Genomic DNA, 21089 nt, shown 5'->3' with positions numbered 1-21089 from the left:
GGATCAGGAATGGTGATGAGTTAGGTTCCAATTTCCTGACTTCTAACCCAGTTCTTGGTCTCTTGATGGCTCCCTGTTGCCAGTCTAGGTCTGGCTGCCTTAGTCTGCCTGTCTACTCACCCCTTCTTCTCCGTGGATGCTATATGACCATTCCCTCATGCCATCAGCTGTCCTGCCAAATGTCTGTCTTGATGGGGAAAGCTCCCTGAAAAGGGAAGACTTTTTCCCTTGGCAAAAGTCAAAGAAAGCCCCATTTAAAAATAGGTCAAAGTTCTGAACAAACATTTCTCCAAAGATGATATACAAAGGACCAATACATATATGAAAAAATGCTGAACATCATTAGTCATCAGTCATCAGCAAATCAAAACCACTGTGAGACACTACTTCACACCCACTATGATGGCTAGAATAAAAAAGACAGATAATAACAAGTGTTGATGAGAATGTGGAAAATTTGGTACCCTCAAACTCTGCTGGTGGGAATATAAAATGCTGCAGTCACTTTAGAACACATCTTGCAGTTTCTTGAAAGGTTATATGTAGAGTCATTGTATGACCTAGCAATTGTACACTGTATGACTCGAGAAAATTGAAAACCTATGTCCACAGAAAAAGTTATACATGAATGTTCATAGTAGCGTTATTGATGATATCTAAAATGTAGAGACAGTCCAAATGTCCATTAACTGATGAACACATACATTCCATTGTAAATAAATATGCATACAATGGAATACTGTTTGGCCATAAAAGGAATGAAAAACTAGTATTTGCTATATGAATGAACCCCTTCTTTTCCTTATGGTAAGTAAAAGAATCCAGAAACAAAAGGGTACATATTGTATGATTCTTTTTATATGAAAGGTAAATAGGTAACTCCATAGAAACAGAAAGTAGATAAGGGGTTGTCAGGTGCTGGTGGTGGAGGAAAATAGGGATAAGGGGGTGAGTGATAAAGAGTATGTTTTTTGGGGGGGGTGATGAAAATGTTTTAAAATTGATTTGGTGTTGGTGGCATAACTCTGAGAACATCTTAAAACCATTGAGTTGTATACTTTATGAATTACACCTTAAAAAGTTTTTAGAAAAAAATGTCAAAGAAGATCCCTATAGTACTGTTACTTCCTAGCTACAGGATATTACACACCTCTCTGTGCTCAGTTTCCTCATCCGTAAAATGGTCATAGTAAGAGAACCAACCTCACTGGGCTGCTACTGTGAGGATTAAATGAGTTAGTACATATAGAGTATATACATAGTATAAATATATATATGTACCTGGCATATAATAGGTATTACAGTATTATAGTCAATGATTGTTAATACAATTTAACAATTGAAAGGGTTCTAAAGAACCTGGAACTTTAAGAAGAGAATGAAAGGCTTTGTTGACAGTAACACCAGATGTTAAGGAACTGCATTCTACACCAACTGGTTTAGCCTTGTCTTTGTTGCAACAGTTTAGAGGCATATGTATGAACACCTGCAATTGCAAATATCACTTGATATTGCAAGTGTCGCTTGAGTTATACCTGAAAGTCTTGACTCTAAGAGAAGGCCTTTCCAGATTTGCTGGTCCACCATGATTTTCTTCCTTCCCACATGATGTATCCCACCCCATTATTTGACTGGGAAGGACTGGCCTTGTTCCCACTGGGCCCACACACTAACCTGAGGATGTGGCAGTGAGATCAGTTTTCTTGAGCATGAGGCTGCTTGACTGGATTTGTGCTAACTCTACCTACCTCTTTCTTTTTATATGTCCTTAGTAATTAGTAAATTGATCTTTCATTTTATTATTACTATGCTTAATGCCTGCCAGTCCAGCCGTGCTTAGAGATTTTAAAGGGCACATTCTCCAAAGGGTTGGTCATTATAGGAGCAATGGAAATAAAAGAGAAGGAACCCACAGGGAGGCAATGTTCCAGAGCTTAGAATTTTCTTATGGGTATAGCCACTCCCCATGCCAACTTTTCCCCTCCTTGTCCTCTGAAGAGATAGGGTGGCCCTGGAAAGCAAAAAGGGCCCTGGGCATGGAGTCAGAGGGTTTGATTTCAGGTCTGGGGGTGGCCTCTTAAAGGCTCTGTGGCCTTGGCACTCTCTGCAAAGTGGGAAGTGGGGTTAGATGAGCTCTGAGTGTCCCCTCTAGCTCTAATACTCATTATAATCAATGACTAGTGATTTCTTCTGTTCAAAGACATATATGCATTAATTCATTTACTACTCACTGCTAAAGTCTAAGATATTATTATCCCCATGTGAAAGATGAGGAAACTGAGGCACAGTAAGATTGGATCCTGGCCCGAGACCTCATGGCTCATGAGAGGAGCCAGAATTTGACCTGAGAGTAAGTAGCTGAATGAATGAATGAGACACAGGTCACCAGGCCAACCTTTCAATCACCACTTCTTCATTTATGTCTTAGGGATCTTTTTTCTGGTCATCATTTTCCCACCCCACCTCCTCTTTTTTAGGAACTTCTGGTGACATCTTTTCATTACTCATCTCTTTCTATCTCCCACATTCCTACCTTCCTGTTCCTCTTATTGCTCATTTCCAACTTGTTTCCATCACCCTCAATCTGACTTGTCTTTCCCTCTCTTTTCAGAGGATCTCAGCCTCCCAGCTCTCTCCCAGCCTCCAGTATTTTGGGCAGTCACTGAGTGGGGGCCAAGATCTTACCCTGGATGGACTGGTGGACCTGGCCGTGGGGGCCCAGGGACAGGCGCTGCTGCTCAGGTGAGAAAGTCCTTCTCAAACACTTCCAGATCAGTCTAAGTCTGCTTAGGATTTTAGCCTCCCCACCCCCATCCCAGTTTGCCCTGCTGGGACCAAGGTCCTACCCTCAGCTCAGTGTTCTGCCCATAGGACCAGACCTGTACTCAGGGTGTGGATGCGAATCCAATTCAAACCTGCAGAGATAGCCAGGTCTCTGTTTGAGTGTCGGGAAGAGACCTCCTCTGACAACACACTGGGTGATGCTAATGTCTGTCTTCGTATTTATGAAAGTCCCAAGAATCGGCTGGGTGAGTCCTCGCCTCTCTGACCCAAGATATCTGGTCCTTAGAGTCCTCCTGCCTTGACACTTGTCCATCTGGGGAGTTTCTCGCTCTCTCAGCCCTTCTCATCTCTTCCTTTCCCCTACAGGTGACCTCCAAAGCTCTGTGACCTTTGATCTAACCCTTGACCCTGGCCGCCAGAGTCCCCGTGCCATCTTTGAGGAGACAAAAACCCGGAATCTGACTCGTGTCCGAGTCCTTGGGCTGAGTCAACACTGTGAGACTGTGAAGTTGCGTCTCCTGGTAAGTGGACCTCAGAGTCCTGGGGATGGCAGAGATTCTGAGGCTGGCAGTGGGATGGGCAGGGAAGGAACAGGGTTATTGTGGCTTATCCCTACCAGAGGACCTGGAATAAGGAGGCACATAACACTGGTTAGCTGATGAGTAAGTGAGCAAGCACATGCAGAAATGGATGGGTCATCTGCAACTGCTGAGGCTACACAGTTGGATTTTAGGAGAGTATTACTACTTCAGAGAACTATGGGGTGATGAGTTGGGATTCTTTTAGGAACTGCTTCTCTGAGATAGGCCCTGTCCTAGGCACTGGGGACACGGCAGTGGACAAAACAGTTGTGTCCACCGGCAACTCTGAGAGAAGGCCAAAAACAATCAAGTTCCTAGATAATAGATATCAGGTAGTGATGAATGCTGTGAAAAAAGATAAAGTCAAGGAGGAGAGTAGAGAAGATGTTGGGAGACCTCTTAGATCAGGTAAAGTTTGGGAAGATCCTGAATAGAATGAGTGAGCCATGGGGGACGCTGTGGGGAAGGAATAAGGCAGAAAGCAGGCAAAGCAGAGGTTCTGCATGGTAGAATTGTAGCAATTGAGCAAATCTGGGTATCATTATTACCCCATTTTACAGATGAAGGAACAGGACAGTGACTTTGAAGATGCATTCCTTAGTCACTGCTGTCTTTAATGTCCATCCTCTAGGCCTGCGTGGAGGACTCGGTGACCCCCATCACCTTGCGTCTCAACTTCTCCCTGGTGGGCAAGCCTATCTCTTCCTTTGGAAACCTCCGGCCTATGTTGGCTATGGATGCTCAGAGATATTACACAGCCTCTGTAAGTCCTGGTTTTGTAATCTTCCAGAAGGGAGTGGAGGGTGTGGACTCCAGATCTTGAGGAAAACCCTGCTTTGCCTTCCCTCTCAGCTCCCCTTTGAGAAGAATTGTGGAACTGACCATGTCTGTCAGGACGACCTTGGCGTCTCCTTTGGCTTCTCAGGGTGAGCTACCACTCCCTTAGACCTGCCCTTGTTCCCCAACTCCTCTTCTGGAAACTGGAACTCTTGCCCTGGCTCTCCCTAACATTTCTAGCCTGTGCTCAGAAAGACCTCCTGTCCCCTATTTCTCCCCTACCTCCCCACTCTGTGTTTCATCTCCAGACCATTTCTAGCCCCAATCCCAGGATTATCTTCTGCCCTCTACCCCAACACCTAGCTTGAAGACCCTGTTGGTGGGGAGTACCCTGGAGCTGAATATGAGAGTGATGGTGTGGAATGATGGTGAGGACTCCTACGGAACCACAGTCACCTTCTTCTACCCTCCAGGGTTGTCTTATCGACGTGTGGCAGGGAGCAAGGTATTTCTTTCTGGGGAATAAGGCAGCTGCTGATGCCTGGAGATCAGCAGAAACTTCTGTGCTGGGTTCAAAGCTCAGGTGGGTGCTGCCATTGCTTGGCAGCCTTTTGTAAGCCAAGAGGTCTAGGTTGATCATGGTTGGATGATGGATTTAGTCATGTTTCTGGGGCTTGCTTTGCCTCATAATGTGTTCAACTCTGGGTATTGCATTTTAGAGACATTGACTATTAGGAATGAGTTCTCACAAGGCTGCTAATGTGGAGAGATAGGGGACCCTACGTTAAATTTCTTTGTATTCCACATCATATCAATATTCCTTTGAAAGAAAACATATCTCTACCATCAAATATTTTAAAACACTGTTGCGTATAAGAAAGAGTTGAATTTATCAGTAACTCTAGATGAGGGTTTTGCATACTTTGATAACCAAACCTGTCTGTATGCCCGATGCAAAGCCAATCACTGAGACATTGAATTTGAAGCAAGGAAAGAATTTATTGAAGAGACAGCCAAATCAGGAGACAGGAAAGCCAGCCTCAAATCTACCCCCTCTAAGTGGGAGAGTCAGAGATATTTATTTATTTATTTATTTATACTTTTATTTTATTTATTTTTATTTCTTTTCAGTGTAACAGAATTCATTGTTTATGCACCACACCCAGTGCTCCATGCAATACGTGCCCTCTGTAAGGGGAGATGAACCATGAGAGACTATGGACTCTGAAAAACAATCTGAGGGTTTTGAAGGGGTGGGGGGTGGGAGGTTGGGGAAGCCAGGTGATGGGTATTATGGAGTCAGAGATTTTTAAGGCAAATAAAAAAGGATCTGGTTAGATCCTTTTGATCTGGTTAGGGGAGAGGAGTTATGTGACTTCAGAATCAGATAAAGGAAATTAATAAGTAGGGGAGGGTTGATTTTGTTATCTCTGCCTGCTTGAAGCTTCTGTATGTATTTTCATGCAATCCATAACCAGAAAATGGCATCCTTAACATGATCAGAGGGTGGGGTTTTAGGACTTTCTAGGTCAAAAGTTCATCCATTGGACACTTGTGCATGCTCAGAGACAGTGTTCCTGACTAGTTTTGGTCATTTTCTTAGTGAAGTCTTGAGTAAGACAACTAAATCAATATTCTGCTATCATAGTGTCAGGCAAGATTCTATAGAAACTGAGTGGCAGGCTGTATTCTGAGAACAAGCAGATCTGGGTAAAAAGTTGCTGTTACACTTATTAGTCCCATTAACCCTTTGGTTACTGGTCTCTACTCCCACTGTCTTTTGATCATTCCTCATTCTTGAGGGAATTCGGAAGATGACTGCTTTAGCTATTTCCTGCTGAAATAGTGTGGAAATCAGGGTTAGAGGAATGGAAACTTTTCGTACTCACCTGGAAATATTCCTTTGTTCCAGTTTGTAAGCCAACATTCTGCATTACCAGTATTTTTGTACTTTTTTTGTTTTTGTTTGCTTTTGTACAACATTTTATACTACATTTTATGATTAAGTAGCAAAGAAGAAGAGTTAAGAATATGGATATTCTAAATATGACTAATCCTAGGAAAATTGACCTAATTTCTTGGAGGATCCAAGAAAATAACTCTGAAAACCAGTCCAAATCTGAATCTGTGACTTCAGGGGAGATTTATTGTAACCAAGTAGCTCATGTTCTTATTTTGTGAAGACAAACTTCAATTTCTGAGGAAGTATTAATATATGTACTGTAGGATGAATTAGCTTCTACACAAACACACTGCTCTACTAAAATATAATCTAAAGCAGGGCGCCTGGGTGGCTCAGTGGGTTAAGCCTCTGCCTTCAGCTCAGGTTATGATCCCAGTGTACTGGGATCGAGCCTTGCATCGGGCTCTCTGCTCGGCAGGAAGCCTGCTTCCCCCTCTCTCTCTGCCTGCTTCTCTTCCTCATTTTATTTTATTTTATTTTTTATTTTTTATTTTTTAAAGATTTTATTTATTCATTTGACAGACAGAGATCACAAGTAGGCAGAGAGGCAGGCAGAGAGGAGGAAGCAGGCTCCCCGCTGAGCAGAGAGCCCGATGCGGGGCCCGATCCCAGGACCCTGGGATCATGATCTGAGCCCAAGGCAGAGGCTTCAACCCACTGAGCCACCCAGGCGCCCCTGCCTGCTTCTCTTCCTACTTGTGATTTCTCTCTGTCAAATAAATAAATGAAATCTTAATATATAATCTAAAACAAATATATTAGCTTAAATGATATTCTGACCAAAGAGTTTAAGGCCTTTTGTTGGGCTGTTTGTCTTGGGCAGTTTCATTTGCTATAATTCCTAAAGTTATTGAAAAATTTCAAATTGTATTTTCATGTGATACCATTCCCCACGATGGCAGTAATGTTCTCCTAAATATGTACCCAATTCCATCTTCTTAATTTCTGGGAAGATGATCAGAATACTTTGTGATTTCTCTCTTTAACCTGAGAATTGTTGAGAGTACTGGTCCAATGGCTGATTATATTAGAATTACATATGAAAAAAAGGGATGACCAAATATCCTAAAAGACAAGTACCTTCCATGCTACAGCCATTTAATAATTCATATCTCCAAGGGAAGTGTTGATATCCACAGACAAAAATGTAACATGGGGGTTCATATAGCACTTCTCTTAATTTATGGGGGTTAATACATTCACTATGTAGAATCATTGAAGGTATCATTTGAAACCAAGGAGAATATAGTTAAGTTTGGTATAATTGGTAAGAGGTTATACAGGAAGAAGTGTGGGGGGCTTCATGTGGTCAAGTTCATTTAATCTACAGTATTGTACAGAGAGAAGTAGGAAAAGATGAGTCACTTTTGTTAAAACATGATAGGTATTCACCTTACACCAGTTAGAATGGCCAAAATTAGCAAGACAAGAAACAACGTGTGTTGGAGAGGATGTGGAGAAAGGGGAACCCTCTTACACTCTTGGTGGGAATGCAAGTTGGTGCAGCCACTTTAGAGAACAGTGTGGAGATTCCTTAAGAAATTAAAAATAGAGATTCCCTATGACCCTGCAATTGCACTACTGGGTATTTACCCCAAAGATACAGATGCAGTGAAAAGAAGGACCATCTGTACCCCAATGTTTACAGCAGCAATGGCCATGGTCACCAAACTGTGGAAAGAACCAAGATGCCCTTCAACGGATGAATGGATAAGGAAGATGTGGTCCATATACACTATGGAGTATTATGCCTCCATCAGAAAGGATGAATACCCAACTCTTGTAGCAACATGGACAGGACTGGAAGAGATTATGCTGAGTGAAATAAGTCAAACAGAGAGAGTCAAGTATCATATGGTTTCACTTATTTGTGGAGCATAACAAATAACATGGAGGACATAGGGAGATAGAGAGGAGAAGGGAGTTGAGGGAAATTGGAAGGGGAGAACCATGAGAGACTATGGACACTGAAAAACAACCTGAGGGTTTTAAAGGGGTGGGGGTGGGAGGTTGGGGGAGCCAGGTGGTGGGTATTGGGGAGGGCACGTATTGCATGGAGCACTGGGTGTGGTGCAAAAACAATGAATACTGTTACACTGAAAAGAAATAAAAAAACAAACAAACATATGGGTATTAAGGAGGGTATGTATTGCATGGCGCACTGGGTGTTATACATACACAATGAATCATGGAACACTACATCAAAAACTAATGATGTACTGTATGGTGACTAACATAACATAATAAAAACTGAAAAAAAGATTAAACTAAAAAAATTTAATTAAAAATTTTTTCATTCATTCAATTATTTAATAAATGTTTAGAGAGTTCCAATAAGTACCAAGCACAATACTAGTTTCTTTCTTTTTAAAAATTTATCTTATTTTTACAGTGTTCCAAGAGTCATTGTTTATGCACCACACCCAGTGCTCCATGCAATATGTGCCCTCCTTAATACTCACCACCAGGCTCACCTAACCCCCACCCCTCCCCTCCAAACCCCTCAGTTTGTTTCTCAGAGTCCACAGTCTCTCATGCTTCATCTCCCCTCCAGTTACCCCCAATTCACTTTTCCTTTCCTTCTCCTAATGTCCTCTGTGTTATTCCTTATGCTCCATAAATAAGTGAAACCATGTAACAATTGACTATATCTGATTGACTTATTTCACTCAGCAAGATCTCCTCCAGTCCTGTCCATGTTGATACAAAAGTTGGATATTCATCCTTTCTGATGGCTCCGTAATATTCCATTGTATATATGGACCACATCTTCTTTACCCATTCATCTGTTGAAGGGCATCTTCACTCTTTCCACAATTTGGTGATTGTAGCCATTGTTGCTATGAACTCTGGGGTCTCTGTGGCCCTTCTTTTCACTACATCTGTATCTTTGGGGTAAATACCCAGTAGTGCAATTGCAAGGTCATAGGGAAGCTCTATTTTTAATTTCCTGAGGAATCTCCACACTGTTTTCCAAAGCGGCTGCACCAACTTGCATTCCCACCAACAGTTTAAGAGGGTTCCCCTTTCTCCACATCTTCTCTGACACTTGTTGTTTCTGGTCCCATTGATTTTGGCCATTCTAACTGGTGTCAGGTGGTATCTCAATGTGGGGTTTTGATTTGAATCTCCCTAATGGCTAATGATGATGAACATTTTTTCATGTGTCTGTTAGCCATTTGTATGTCTTCATTGGAGAAGTGTCTATTCATGTCTTCTGCCCATTTTTTTTTTTAACATGATTATCTGTTTTGTGTGTGTTGACTTTGAGGAGTTCTTTATAGATCCTGGCCATCAGCCCTTTTGTCTGTATTGTCACTTGTAAATATCTTTTCCCATTCCATGGGTTGCCTCTTTGTTTTGTGTACTGTTTCCTTTGCTGTGTGTGAGCTATTGATCTTGACAAAGTCCCAAAAGTTCATTTTCGCTTTGTTTCCTTTGCCTTTGGAGACATATCTTGAAAGAAGTTGCTGTGGCTGATGTCAAAGAGGTTACTACCTATGTTCTCTAGGATTCTGATAAATTCCTGCCTCACCTTGAGGTCTTTTTTTTTTTTTTTAAATTTCTTTTCAGTGTAACAGTATTCATTGTTTTTTCACCACACCCAGTGCTCCATGTAATATGTGCCCTCCCCAATACCCACCACCTGGTTCCCCCAACCTCCCAACCCCCACCCCTTCAAAACCCTCAGGTTGTTTTTCAGTGTCCATAGTCTCTCATGATTCTCCCCTTCCAATTTCCCTCAACTCCCTTCTCCTCTCCATCTCTCTATATCCTCCATGTTATTTGTTATGCTCCACAAATAAGTGAAACCATATGATAATGGGCTCTCTCTGCTTGACTTATTTCACTCAGCATAATCTCTTCCAGTCCTGTCCATGTTGATAAAAAAGTTGCGTATTCATCCTTTCTGATGGAGGCATAATACTCCATAGTGTATATGGACCACATCTTCCTTATCCATTCATCCGTTGAAGGGCATCTTGGTTCTTTCCACAGTTTGGTGACCGTGGCCATTGCTGCTCTAAACATTGGGGTACAGATGGCCCTTTTTTTCACTGCATCTGTATCTTTGGGGTAAATACCCAGTAGTGCAATTGCAGGGTCATAGGGAAGCTCTATTTTTATTTCCCGAGGAATCTCCACACTGTTCTCTAAAGTGGCTGCACTAACTTGCATTCCCACCAAGAGTGTAAGAGGGTTCCCCTTTCTCCACATCCTCTCCAACACACATTGTTTCCTGTCTTGCTAATTTTGGCCATTCTAATTGGTGTAAGGTGGTATCTCAATGTGGTTTTAATTTGAATCTCCCTAATGGCCAGTGATGATGAACATTTTTTCATGTGTCTGATAGCCATTTGTATGTCTTCATTGGAGAAGTATCTGTTCATATCTTCTACCCATTTTTTGTAAATTAATTTTTAAAATCAATTTCTTTTCAGCGTAACAGAATTCATTGTTTATGCACCCACCCTGTGCTCCATGCAGTACATGCCCTCCATAATACCTACCACCTGGCTCCCCCAACCTTCCACCCCCCGCCCCTTCAAAACCCTCAGGTTGTTTTTCAGAGTCCATAGTCTCTCATGGTTCATCTCCCCTTCCAATTTCCCTCATCTCCCTTCTCATCTCCATCTCCTTATGTCCTCCTTGTTATTTGTTATGCTCCACAAATAAGCAAAACCATATGATAATTGACTCTCTCTGCTTGACTTATTTCACTCAGCATAATCTCTTCCAGTCCCGTCCATGTTGCTACAAAAGTTGGGTATTCATCCTTTCTGATGGAGGCATAATACTCCATAGTGTATATGGACCACATCTTCCTTATCCATTCATCCGTTGAAGGGCATCTTGGTTCTTTCCACAGTTTGGCGACTGTGGCCATTGAGTTTATCTTTGTGTATGGTGTAAGAGAATGGTCGAGCTTCATTCTTCTACACATAGCTGTCCAATTTTCCCAGCACCATTTATTGAAGAGACTGTCTTTTTTCCACTGGATATTTTTTCCTGCTTTGTCGAAGATGATTTGACCATAGAGTTGAGCGTCCATATCTGGGCTCTCTACTCTGTTCCACTGGTCTATGTGTCTGTTTTTATGTCAGTACCATGCTGTCTTGGTGAACAGCTTTGTATAAAGCTTGAAATCAGGCAATGTGATGCCCCCAGTTTTCTTTTTCTTTTTCAATATTTCCTTAGCAATTCAGGGTCTCTTCTGGTTCCATACAAATTTTAGGATTGTTTGCTCCAGCTGTTTGAAAAATACCGGTGGAATTTTGATCAGAATGGCATTAAAAGTATAGAATGCCCTAGGCAGTATAGACATTTCAACAATGTTTATTCTTCCCATCCAAGAGCATGGAATGGTCTTCCATCTTTTTGTGTCTTCTTCAATTTCTTTCATGAGTGCTCTGTAGTTCCTCAAGTACAGATCCTTTACCTCTTTAGTTAGGTTTATTCCCAGGTATCTTATGGTTCTTGGTGCTCTAGTAAATGGAATCGATTCTTTAATTTCCCTCTCTGTATTTCCATTGTTAGTGTATAAGAAAGCGACTGATTTCTGTACATTGACTTTGTATCCTGCCACATTACTGAATTGCTGAATGAGTTCTAATAGTTTGGGGGTGGAGTCTTTTGGGTTTTCCATATAAAGTATCATGTCATCCGTGAAGAGAGAGAGTTTGACTTCTTCCTTGCCAATTTGGATACCTTTTATTTCTCTTTGTTGTCTGATTGCTGTTGCTAGGACTTCTAATACTATGTTGAACAAGAGTGCTGAGAGTGGGCATCCTTGTCGTGTTCCTGATCTCAATTGGAAGGCTGTGAGCTTTTTTCCATTGAGGATTATATTTGCTGTGGGTTTTTCAAAGATAGATTTGATGAAGTTCAGGAATATTCCCTCTATCCCTATACTTGGAAGCGTTTTAATCAGGAACGGATGCTGGATTTTGTCAAATGCTTTTTCTGCATCAATTGAGAGGACCATGTGGTTCTTCTCTCTTCTCTTATTGATTTGTTCTATCACATTGATTGATTTGTGAATGTTGAACCATCCTTGTAACTCAGGGATGAATCCCACCTGGTCATGGTGGATAATCTTTTTAATGTGCTGTTGGATCCTGTTTGCTAGGATCTTGTTGAGAATCTTAGCATCCATATTCATCAGTGATATCGGTCTGAAATTCTCCTTTTTGGTAGGGTCTTTGCCTGGTTTGGGGATCAGGGTAATGCTGGCTTCATAAAAAGAGTCTGGAAGTTTTCCTTCTGCTTCCATTTTTTGAAACAGTTTCAGGAGAATAGGTGTTATTTCTTCTTTGAAAGTTTGGTAGAATTCTCCAGGGAATCCATCAGGTCTTGGGATCTTGTTTTTTGGGAGGTTTTTGATCACTGCTTCAATCTCATTACTAGATATCGGTCTATTCAGGTTGTCAATTTCTTCCTGGTTCAATTTTGGGAGCTTATAGTTTTCCAGGAATGCATCCATTTCATCTAGGTTGCTTAACTTATTGGCATATAACTGTTGATAATAATTTCTGATGATTGTTTCTATTTAATTTATTTTATTTATTTCTTATTTATTTTAAAGATTTATTTATTTATTTTAGAGAGAGAACAAGCATGAGTGGGAGGGATGGGCAGAGAGTGAGAAATCCTCAAGAAAACTCCCCACTGAGTGTGGAGCCAACCTTGGGCTCTATCCCAGGACCCTGAGATCATGACCTGAGCAGAAAACAACAGTCAAGTGCTCAACCAGCTGATCCACCCACGCACTCCTTATGATGATGTAATAAAGTTAAATATGTATGTTTTTTAAAAAAATACACTTGTCAACAAAACTAAAAGACAACCTATGGATTGGGAGAAGATATTTGTAAATGAATTATCAGATAAAGGGGTAGTATCCAAAATCTATAAAAACTTATCAAATTCAACACCCAAGAAACAAAAAATCCAGTCAATATGGGCAGAAGAGATGAACAGACATTTCTCCAAGAAGACATATGCTTTCGCTTATTTGTGGAGCATAAGGAATAACATGGAGGACATGGGGAGATGGAGAGGAGAAGGGAGTTGGGGGAAATTGGAGGGGGAGATGAACCATGAGAGACTGTGAAGTCTGAGAAACAATCTGAGGGTTTTGGAGGGGCAGGGGGGGTGGGAGGTTGGGTGAGCCTGGTGGTGGGTATTATGGAGGGCATGTACTGCATGGAGCACTGGGTGTAGTGCATAAACAATGAATTCTGAAACACTGAAAAGAAATAAAAAAATTTAAATAAAAAGTTAAATCATTGAAAAAAAAGACATACAAATGGACAACAAACATATGAATCAGGGGTCAGGGAAATACAAATCAAAACCATAATGTGATGCAACTTCACACCAGTTGGAATGGCTAAAATTAACAAGATAGGAAATAACAGATGTTGGTGAGGATATGGAGAAAGGGGAACCCTCTTACACTCTTGGTGGAAATGTAAACTGGTATAGCCACTCTCCAAAACAGTATGGAGGTTCCTCAAGAAGTTAAAAATAGAGCTACCCTATGACCCAGAAATTTTACTTCTAGGTATTTATCCAAAGGATACAAACATAGTAATCTGAAGGGGCACCTGCACCCAAATGTTTATGGCAGCAATGTCCACAATAGCCAAACTATGGAAACAGCACAGGTGTCCATCAACAGATGAATGGATAAAGAATATGTGGTATATTTATAATGGAATATTACTCAACCATCAAAAAGAATGAAATTTTGTCATATGCGATGATGTGGTTGGAACTAGAGGGTACTATGCTAAGCAAAATAAGTCAGAGAAAGACAGATACCATATAATTTCACTCATATGTGGAATTTAAGAAATAAAAGCAATGAACATAGGGGAAGGGAAGGAAAAATAAAATAAGATGAAAACAGAGAGGGAGGCCAACCATGAGAGGCTCTTAACTATGGGAAAGAAACCGAGGGTTGCTAGAGGGTAAGTGGGTTGGGGGTATGGGGTAAGTGGGTGATTGGCTTTAAGGAGGGCACTGGATGTAATGAGCACTGGGTCAGTTATATGTAACTGATAAACCACTAGATTCTACCCCTGAAACTAATAATACAGTATATGTTCACTAAATTGGATTTAAATAAAAAATAAAAAAAAAAGAAATGCAAAAAAAATACCCTTATTCGTTGATGGCATACATTAAAGTATTTCTGGATAAAATGATGTGATATTCAGAATGTGCTTTAAATTTTTCAGGAAAAAAGTGGCAAAGAGCTGAATAAAGCAAGAGTAGAAAAATGCTAGTAATTAAAATTGAGTGATGGGAACATGGGAGGGTTGACTTACCTAGTCTCTCGCTACCCTACTAAGTATGTTTCAAAATTTCCATAATAAAAAGTTTTTTAAAAAGAACAGTAAAGAAAAAGTGGATAGACTCTAATAAATCTGGCATTTCTATTAGGAAGAAGTTTGACCAAATAGTGTCTAAATATTTTTATTTTATTTTATTTTTAAAATCTGAGGATTTTTTAAAAAACATAATCTGAAGGTAGATACCAGGAAACTGTCACTACTTCATGGAGTCTCTTTGGAACATGAACAAATGCTCACCTGTTTTTTTTCCACCTGTCCTTGCCTAGAGCCAGCTGCAGCCACACTCCCCACGCCTGACCTGTGATGGCACCCCAGCCCAGGGCCAGGGTACTCAGAGCACTCGCTGCAGCATCAACCACCTCGTCCTCCATGAGGGTGCCCGGGTTAGCCTTGCTTCTGTCCACCCCCAGCTCCCCTGCCCTCACCCTATCTCATTCCCTGTAACCTCCCTCATTACTGCCTTTCCCTCAGATCACCTTCCTGGTCACCTTTGATGTCTCCCCCAAGGCCATGCTGGGGGACCGGCTGCTTCTGACAGCTAATGTGAGCAGGTGAGCTGGGGGTATTTAGATCTCCTTGCACCTTGCCTCCTCCTCTGGGGTGTTTACTAACTAGGCTCCTCTTTCTCCAGTGAAAATAACACTCCCAGGACCAGCAAGAGCACCTTTCAGATGGAGCTCATGGTGAAGTATGCCATCTACACCGTGATTAGCAGGTACCATAACATGACTTCTCCACTCTGATGGGTCTAGGCAAGTGTTGCAGCCACTGCAGCAGTTGAACACCTGAGACATTCAGGTTTTATCACCACCCTTTCTATTGGTAGATGATCAAGTATTGAGTGTTTATTGTGAGCTTGTTATGATGATAATAATTGTGATATTATTATCATAACATCATACATTTAATAGAGGCTATGGGTCTTTTTAAAAAAATTATTCATTTGACACACACACACACACACACACACATGCACACACACACATGCACACATACAGAGCACAAGTAGGCAGAGTGTAGGCAGAAGGAGAGGGTAGAGAGTCCATTGTGGGGCTCGATCCCAGGATCCTGGGGTCATGACCCAAGCTGAAGGCAGATGCTTAAACAACTGAGCAACTCAGATGTCCTGAGGTTATGGTTCTTAGAAGTTTTTCTTAAAAGTACCAAGATTGTCCTGGGTTTCCTGAGATGTATGAGACATTTTCCTGTCTTGAAGTTTTTACAGCTTTGTTGAGGAGGGAGGTTACCCTGATCCAAGGCAGAATCTCATCAATGACCTCTCTGTGGTTCTGTACCCTGAGGCTATTATGAATTCCCAAGAGCAGCTAGAGACTCCTTTCAGGGAGGCCTCAGCTAAATGTTGAAAAGTCCATAACACTGAGCTTAGCCAGTGATTCTCAAAGGAGACCTTGGCATTTGGATGAGACAATTCTTCATTGCAAGGAAGAGATATACACCACATAGGTCTTTCAGAACTGCTATTCCTCCTTTTCCCAGTTCCCTTTGGGAGGTATAGGAAGAAATGAACTGGTTGCTGCAGAAGCCGAGTGTCAGGGAGAAGGTAGATAAAAGAAAGACCTTAAAATGCTGCTCCAGGAGGGATAATAGATGAGTTGTTTAAAATTCAGGAGTCAAGTAATATATTTGAGCATATACCTTCCTTCCATAAATACCTTCCATAGCATTTGCTATGTTCTAAGCACAGGGCTGTATTTGCTTTATATAAATTCATTTGACATGCAACAAAGGTTTATTGAGCCTCTATTATATATAATCAAAACCAGATGTAACGACCTGTCCTTGTGTGATGTGTACACTCATGATGTACAACAAACCCATGTGGCTTAGTATGGGTACATTCTGTTGTACAAGTTCTGTCCTTGTGACTCATTGGACATCCTCTTCCACCCAGTTTCACACTCTAGTTCACACTTCCATACCAGGAGCTCTCAGCAGCCTGGCCAGGTGCATGCTCTGAGCTTGCTTACTAGAGTGTGCACTGGGGACCCATATGCAGGGTACACTACATCTAAGTGTATGTGGCTCTACAGTTCAGTTGTGCTCTGCTGATCCGACTCTGTGGGTGGGGACATTCAGAGAGGCCCTTAAGATGAAGCTGGGGCATTTTGGGGGAGTTCCTCACAGAAGAGGGATGAGAATTCAAAATAGAAGTGGTCTAGATTTACGACTTTGCTGGCAAAGGACAGGTACTTAAGAAGTGGAGCAAGAAGGGGTGGGGGTGAGACCACATGTTCAAGGGGCCAGGGTGGCCACTGGGTCTCCACACATGGGTCTGGGAAGGCCTCAGGAGGAATTGTTACACTGAGATCTAGGCAACAGTCTACTGTTAGACCTTCCCTCACCTCTAAGCCCCAATCCCAGAAGAACCAAGGAAACAGGAGACAAGAAAAGGCCTGTGGGAGGCCAGACAAGGGTAGTGTTCAGCAGACATTTGTCAACAGCATCAACATAAGTATCTCCAAAATTCTGCTGTGTCTTGCATGCATATCTAGTATCCTCTGTGCCCATGAAAGCCTGAAAGGGAAACAGTCACAGGGAGGGATGGCCTGGCCCCTGCTCTCCAGTGAGTCAATGGCATAGTTCTGGGTCCATTTCACTGTAGTCTCTGCCCAGTCCCTTGGTTAGTTTCCTCTGTTGGGAGCTTTTGCAAGAATCTTGCACCCAGCCTGAAGCTCAGTCCTGCTCCATAAACACTCCCATTATCCAACATCAGTAATAGACTTCATTGCAGACCACCCCAAGACCCCAGTGACTACCTATCCTGTCATGCTCCTAACCAGAACTCTTTAGGAGGCCCCCATGGGACCTCAAATTCAACCATGCCTCTTCTCTCACCAGCCATGAACAGTCCACCAAGTACCTCAACTTCTCAGCCTCAGACCAGGAGGAAAGCAGCCAGGCTCAGCATAGATACCAGGTAAGTGATGCTGACTCAAGACCGGGGGCTATGGCGGGGGCCTGGGATCCAATAATTAGGGAGAGAAAAGGGTTTTGGCATGGTCTTTGCCCTCACTGTCCTCTGTGCAGGTGAACAACTTGGGACAGAGGGACCTGCCTATCAGCATCATCTTTTCTGTGCCTGTGGAGCTGAATGGGGTACCTGTGTGGACAGAATTAGAGGTCTTCCACCCCCAGGTACTCCAGGACTGTGTACAGCTCATGTACTTTACCTGGATTCTCTCTGTCCCTCATGAATTCCCAAATGACCCCATTGAGATGCTTGCTTTGTATTTTCCTAGAATCCCTCCATTCAGTGCTCTTCAGAGAGAATAGTTCACACAAAGTCTGACTTCCTGACCAAAAATCAGAAGAATTATGTGCTGGTAAGGAGGGTTCTGGACCATTTCCACTTGAAGCCACGCTTCAGAGGAATTTAATTCAGGAATCAGTATTATATTCAGATGGCTGTCTGCTGAACAGTCCTCTTGAATTCAAATGTGGCTACTCCTCTCATCAGTCAGTTTAATGCTGTCTTTTACCTTTAAAACCACCTATCTCTGGCCTTGTGTTACTTCTCTATTCCTAGGACTGCTCCATTGCTGACTGTCTGAGGTTCTGCTGTGACCTCCCTTCCTTTGGCATCCAGGAGGAACTTGACTTCATCCTGAAGGGCAACATCAGTTTTGGTTGGGTCAGCCAGGTGTGTGGGCCCAACAGTAGAGTCTCTCCCCTGAATCCAGGTGGACCAGATGAGTCTGTGGCCACCCTCAAACCAGGACTTTACTTGAACTCTGAGCCTTTCCCAGAGATAGTCTCCAGCTCTGCCCCTCTGTATTGCAGACATTGCAGAAGAAGGTATTTGTGGTGAGTGTGGCTGAAATCACATTCAACAGATCCGTGTATTCCCAGCTTCCAGGACAGGAGGCATTCTTGAGAGCTCAGGTAGTGACCGTGTAGTAGGAATGGCCAGGCTGGTAAGAGGGCTCCTAATGCTAAATCTGTGGTGCTGCGTGGGAGGCTCAGAAACCTGGAGGGAGGAAGGATGAAGGTCCATCAGCAGGAAATTTGTCCCTAAGCCCATGAGTGTTTCTATATCCCACCTTTTGGGGAAAGGGAGGGAGGGGAGGGAGTTAAAGTTTGGTGAACCTAGAAAGAGTCTGGGAAAGGAAGAGTTCTGATACTTTCTGAGAAGGTCATCTCCACTCCAGATGGAGACAGTGCTGGAGAAGTATGAGGTCTACAATCCTATCCCCATCATTGTGGGCAGCTCTGTGGGAGGACTGCTGCTGTTGGCTCTCATCACAGCCATCCTGTACAAGGTGAGTATTTCCATCCTGCTCTTGACACCACCATCAATTTGATCCCATTCTTTCTATAATGTAAGAAAGAGCTCATCTTGGATATAGGTGCACATTCTTGTTAAGTCACTGCATGTGAGACATCCCCTTTCATCTATGACATCACTGGTCCCCAATTATCCCCCATGTCTGTGGTTTCCTATCTGATTTTCAAGCTTCCTTGAATCACTCTCCCTGTCTTTTCCACTCTCTTCTTCCTGTCTTTTGTACTCTCTTCCTCACTACATGTTTCTCTTCATGGCAAATACTAACATAAAAGTAGTGGCCTGGATTAGGTGTCGACACCACCACCGATTCTGTCTGTAGCTGTAGGCAGTGTCTGGTCCATGCTGGACCTTGATTTCTTGTTCTGAAGGTGATTCCACCTAGGTCACAAACTGTGGTAAAGTCTAAATGACCCAGTATGTCCAAAGACTCTAGTACAGTGCTTGAACATAGAGCAGATGTTCCAGAAATAGTGATCCCTATCCCCTGAGCCATCTCTTTTCCTCTCTTCCACTGGGTTTCCTAATTCTTTTTTCCTTCCTCTCCCACAGGTTGGCTTCTTCAAACGTCAGTATAAGGAAATGATGGCAGAAGCAAGTGGACAGACTGTCCCAGAAAATGGGACTTCAGACCCTCAAGTTGCCCAATAAGAAACTACCTCCTATTGTCCCTTGGACCTGTTATCTTCTGAGAAGTTTTCTGGTTCTCTTACAACCATCTAAGTTAGGCCTACAGGAGGAGAAATGCTCCACATGAGTGAGGCTAAGGTCAAGCTGATTTCTCCCTTTGGGAGGATGCAGTGTGTCCACACAACATGCCTTGCCTGGGGAGGGCCATTTGTCCTGTCAAGGTTGTAACTGGAAACCCCAAAAGAGGATTCTAACCATGCCTACATGCCATGACTTGCTCTGTGCCTCCCTATCATCCTTATTCCTAGTAAAATCCTGTCAATATTAGCCCTTTGTCTCAGGAATCTAGGTCCAGATTTCCCAACCTGAACTGGAAATAAAATGTCTGCACACTGGAATTTGTAAACTTGGTTTTCAGGTTTTGTCAACATTGCTAGCTGGGAAGGAGGAATAGAACCCCAGCAGAGGGGACATTTCTGTTCTCAGTTTTTCCACATTGAGGGTGATGTTGGCTGTGGGTCTTTCATATATGGTCTTTATGATGTTGGGGTATGTTCCATCTATACCTACTTTGTTGAGAGTTTCTATTGAAAATGGATGCTGTGCTTGGTCAAATGCTTATTCTGCATCTACTGGGAAGAACATATGGTTCTTATTCTTTCTTTCATTAATGTGGTATATCACATGGATCCATTTGCAAATATTGAATCACAAATCCCACTTAATCATGGCGAATGGTTCTTTTGATTTACTGTTTGATTTGATTTGCTGGTATCTTGTTGAGAATTTTTGTATCCATGTTCATTGGAGATATTGGTCTGTAATTCTTTTTATAGGGGTTTTTATGATATTGAATAAAGGTAATATTGGTCTCATAGGAACAAAAGAAAAAAAGAACCCCAGCAGAGTATTGCCCCAGTGCCACTTGGCTCACCTAGCTCTAGCATCTCTCAGAGATCAAGAGGCCCAGGGCACTTCCATATTTTGAGATTGCAAATACAGTAAACGAAGAAATGCTGAGACATAATTATAAAAATTTTTATTTAATTTAAATTTAAATGTCATAGGTATTTAATGCCAGTATTTAAATGTTGGCCTTAACAAATTAACATGTGTTGTTAAAACTAACGTATGTACCTTTATTGGGAAATAAGCCAAAGATCTAAAATTAAGGCCTTTTAGGGATGTAGATCCTGTACAATGATGTCCATGGTGTCCCCTAACCAATGGTGGGTGCTGGCCAGCCCTGAATCCTGCAGCCAGGACAAGAATGTTAAATAGAGGGGAGGTTATTACATCCCTTTATTGGAGTAACCTGGCTTCTTATTCTACTCAATCAATTCTCAAAGCTGTCACTGATGGATGGGAAGCTAATGGAGCTGTGGCAGATGGGGATGGGGCAAGAAAAAGGCCTCTGGTGGAAAGGTTATTTGAGTGAACCAGTACACTGGTGTTTCTTACAAATCCTAGAAGGTAGTGAAGGGGACATTGTTTGCGTAAGGTTAGTGTTTGGCAGGCACTTTGAACTCCTATATCAGAGATCTGCTGCCCCCAATATGGTCATTGTTACTATTATGCCTGTTACTGAACTGGGTGTCAACACATATCAGGCCATTCCTTGCCCTGAAGTGATCCCACTGTTGCTGCCACCTCCAACGTGTTTGGGCCATGTGGATGTTCTAATTAGA

The 21089-nt window shown here is 42.3% G+C and overlaps 1 protein-coding gene across 1 annotated transcript in view; it reads left to right on the top strand.

The window, feature by feature from the left end:
* The window catches only part of LOC308359399 (integrin alpha-X-like), a gene marked incomplete at its 5' end in the record, with an annotated part of 28926 nt that extends 9122 nt beyond the window's left edge, over nucleotides 1-19804 (top strand). The window contains 16 exons of the mRNA XM_080830432.1: nucleotides 2612-2742; nucleotides 2872-3029; nucleotides 3151-3305; nucleotides 3997-4128; nucleotides 4218-4291; nucleotides 4506-4647; nucleotides 14735-14851; nucleotides 14940-15019; nucleotides 15100-15183; nucleotides 17328-17406; nucleotides 17517-17624; nucleotides 17729-17812; nucleotides 18016-18129; nucleotides 18270-18371; nucleotides 18638-18748; nucleotides 19324-19804. Of these exons, the coding sequence (XP_080686558.1) occupies nucleotides 2612-2742; nucleotides 2872-3029; nucleotides 3151-3305; nucleotides 3997-4128; nucleotides 4218-4291; nucleotides 4506-4647; nucleotides 14735-14851; nucleotides 14940-15019; nucleotides 15100-15183; nucleotides 17328-17406; nucleotides 17517-17624; nucleotides 17729-17812; nucleotides 18016-18129; nucleotides 18270-18371; nucleotides 18638-18748; nucleotides 19324-19422 (1770 nt within the window). The 3' untranslated portion in view covers nucleotides 19423-19804. The remainder of the gene's footprint in view (nucleotides 1-2611; nucleotides 2743-2871; nucleotides 3030-3150; nucleotides 3306-3996; nucleotides 4129-4217; nucleotides 4292-4505; nucleotides 4648-14734; nucleotides 14852-14939; nucleotides 15020-15099; nucleotides 15184-17327; nucleotides 17407-17516; nucleotides 17625-17728; nucleotides 17813-18015; nucleotides 18130-18269; nucleotides 18372-18637; nucleotides 18749-19323) is intronic.
* Nucleotides 19805-21089: the final 1285 nt, after the last annotated feature.

This window comes from Martes martes, assembly GCF_963455335.1.
Source record: "Martes martes genome assembly, chromosome: 18".
In the NCBI taxonomy this organism is placed as follows: domain Eukaryota; kingdom Metazoa; phylum Chordata; class Mammalia; order Carnivora; family Mustelidae; genus Martes; species Martes martes.
This window is presented reverse-complemented; position numbering and strand designations above follow the sequence as displayed.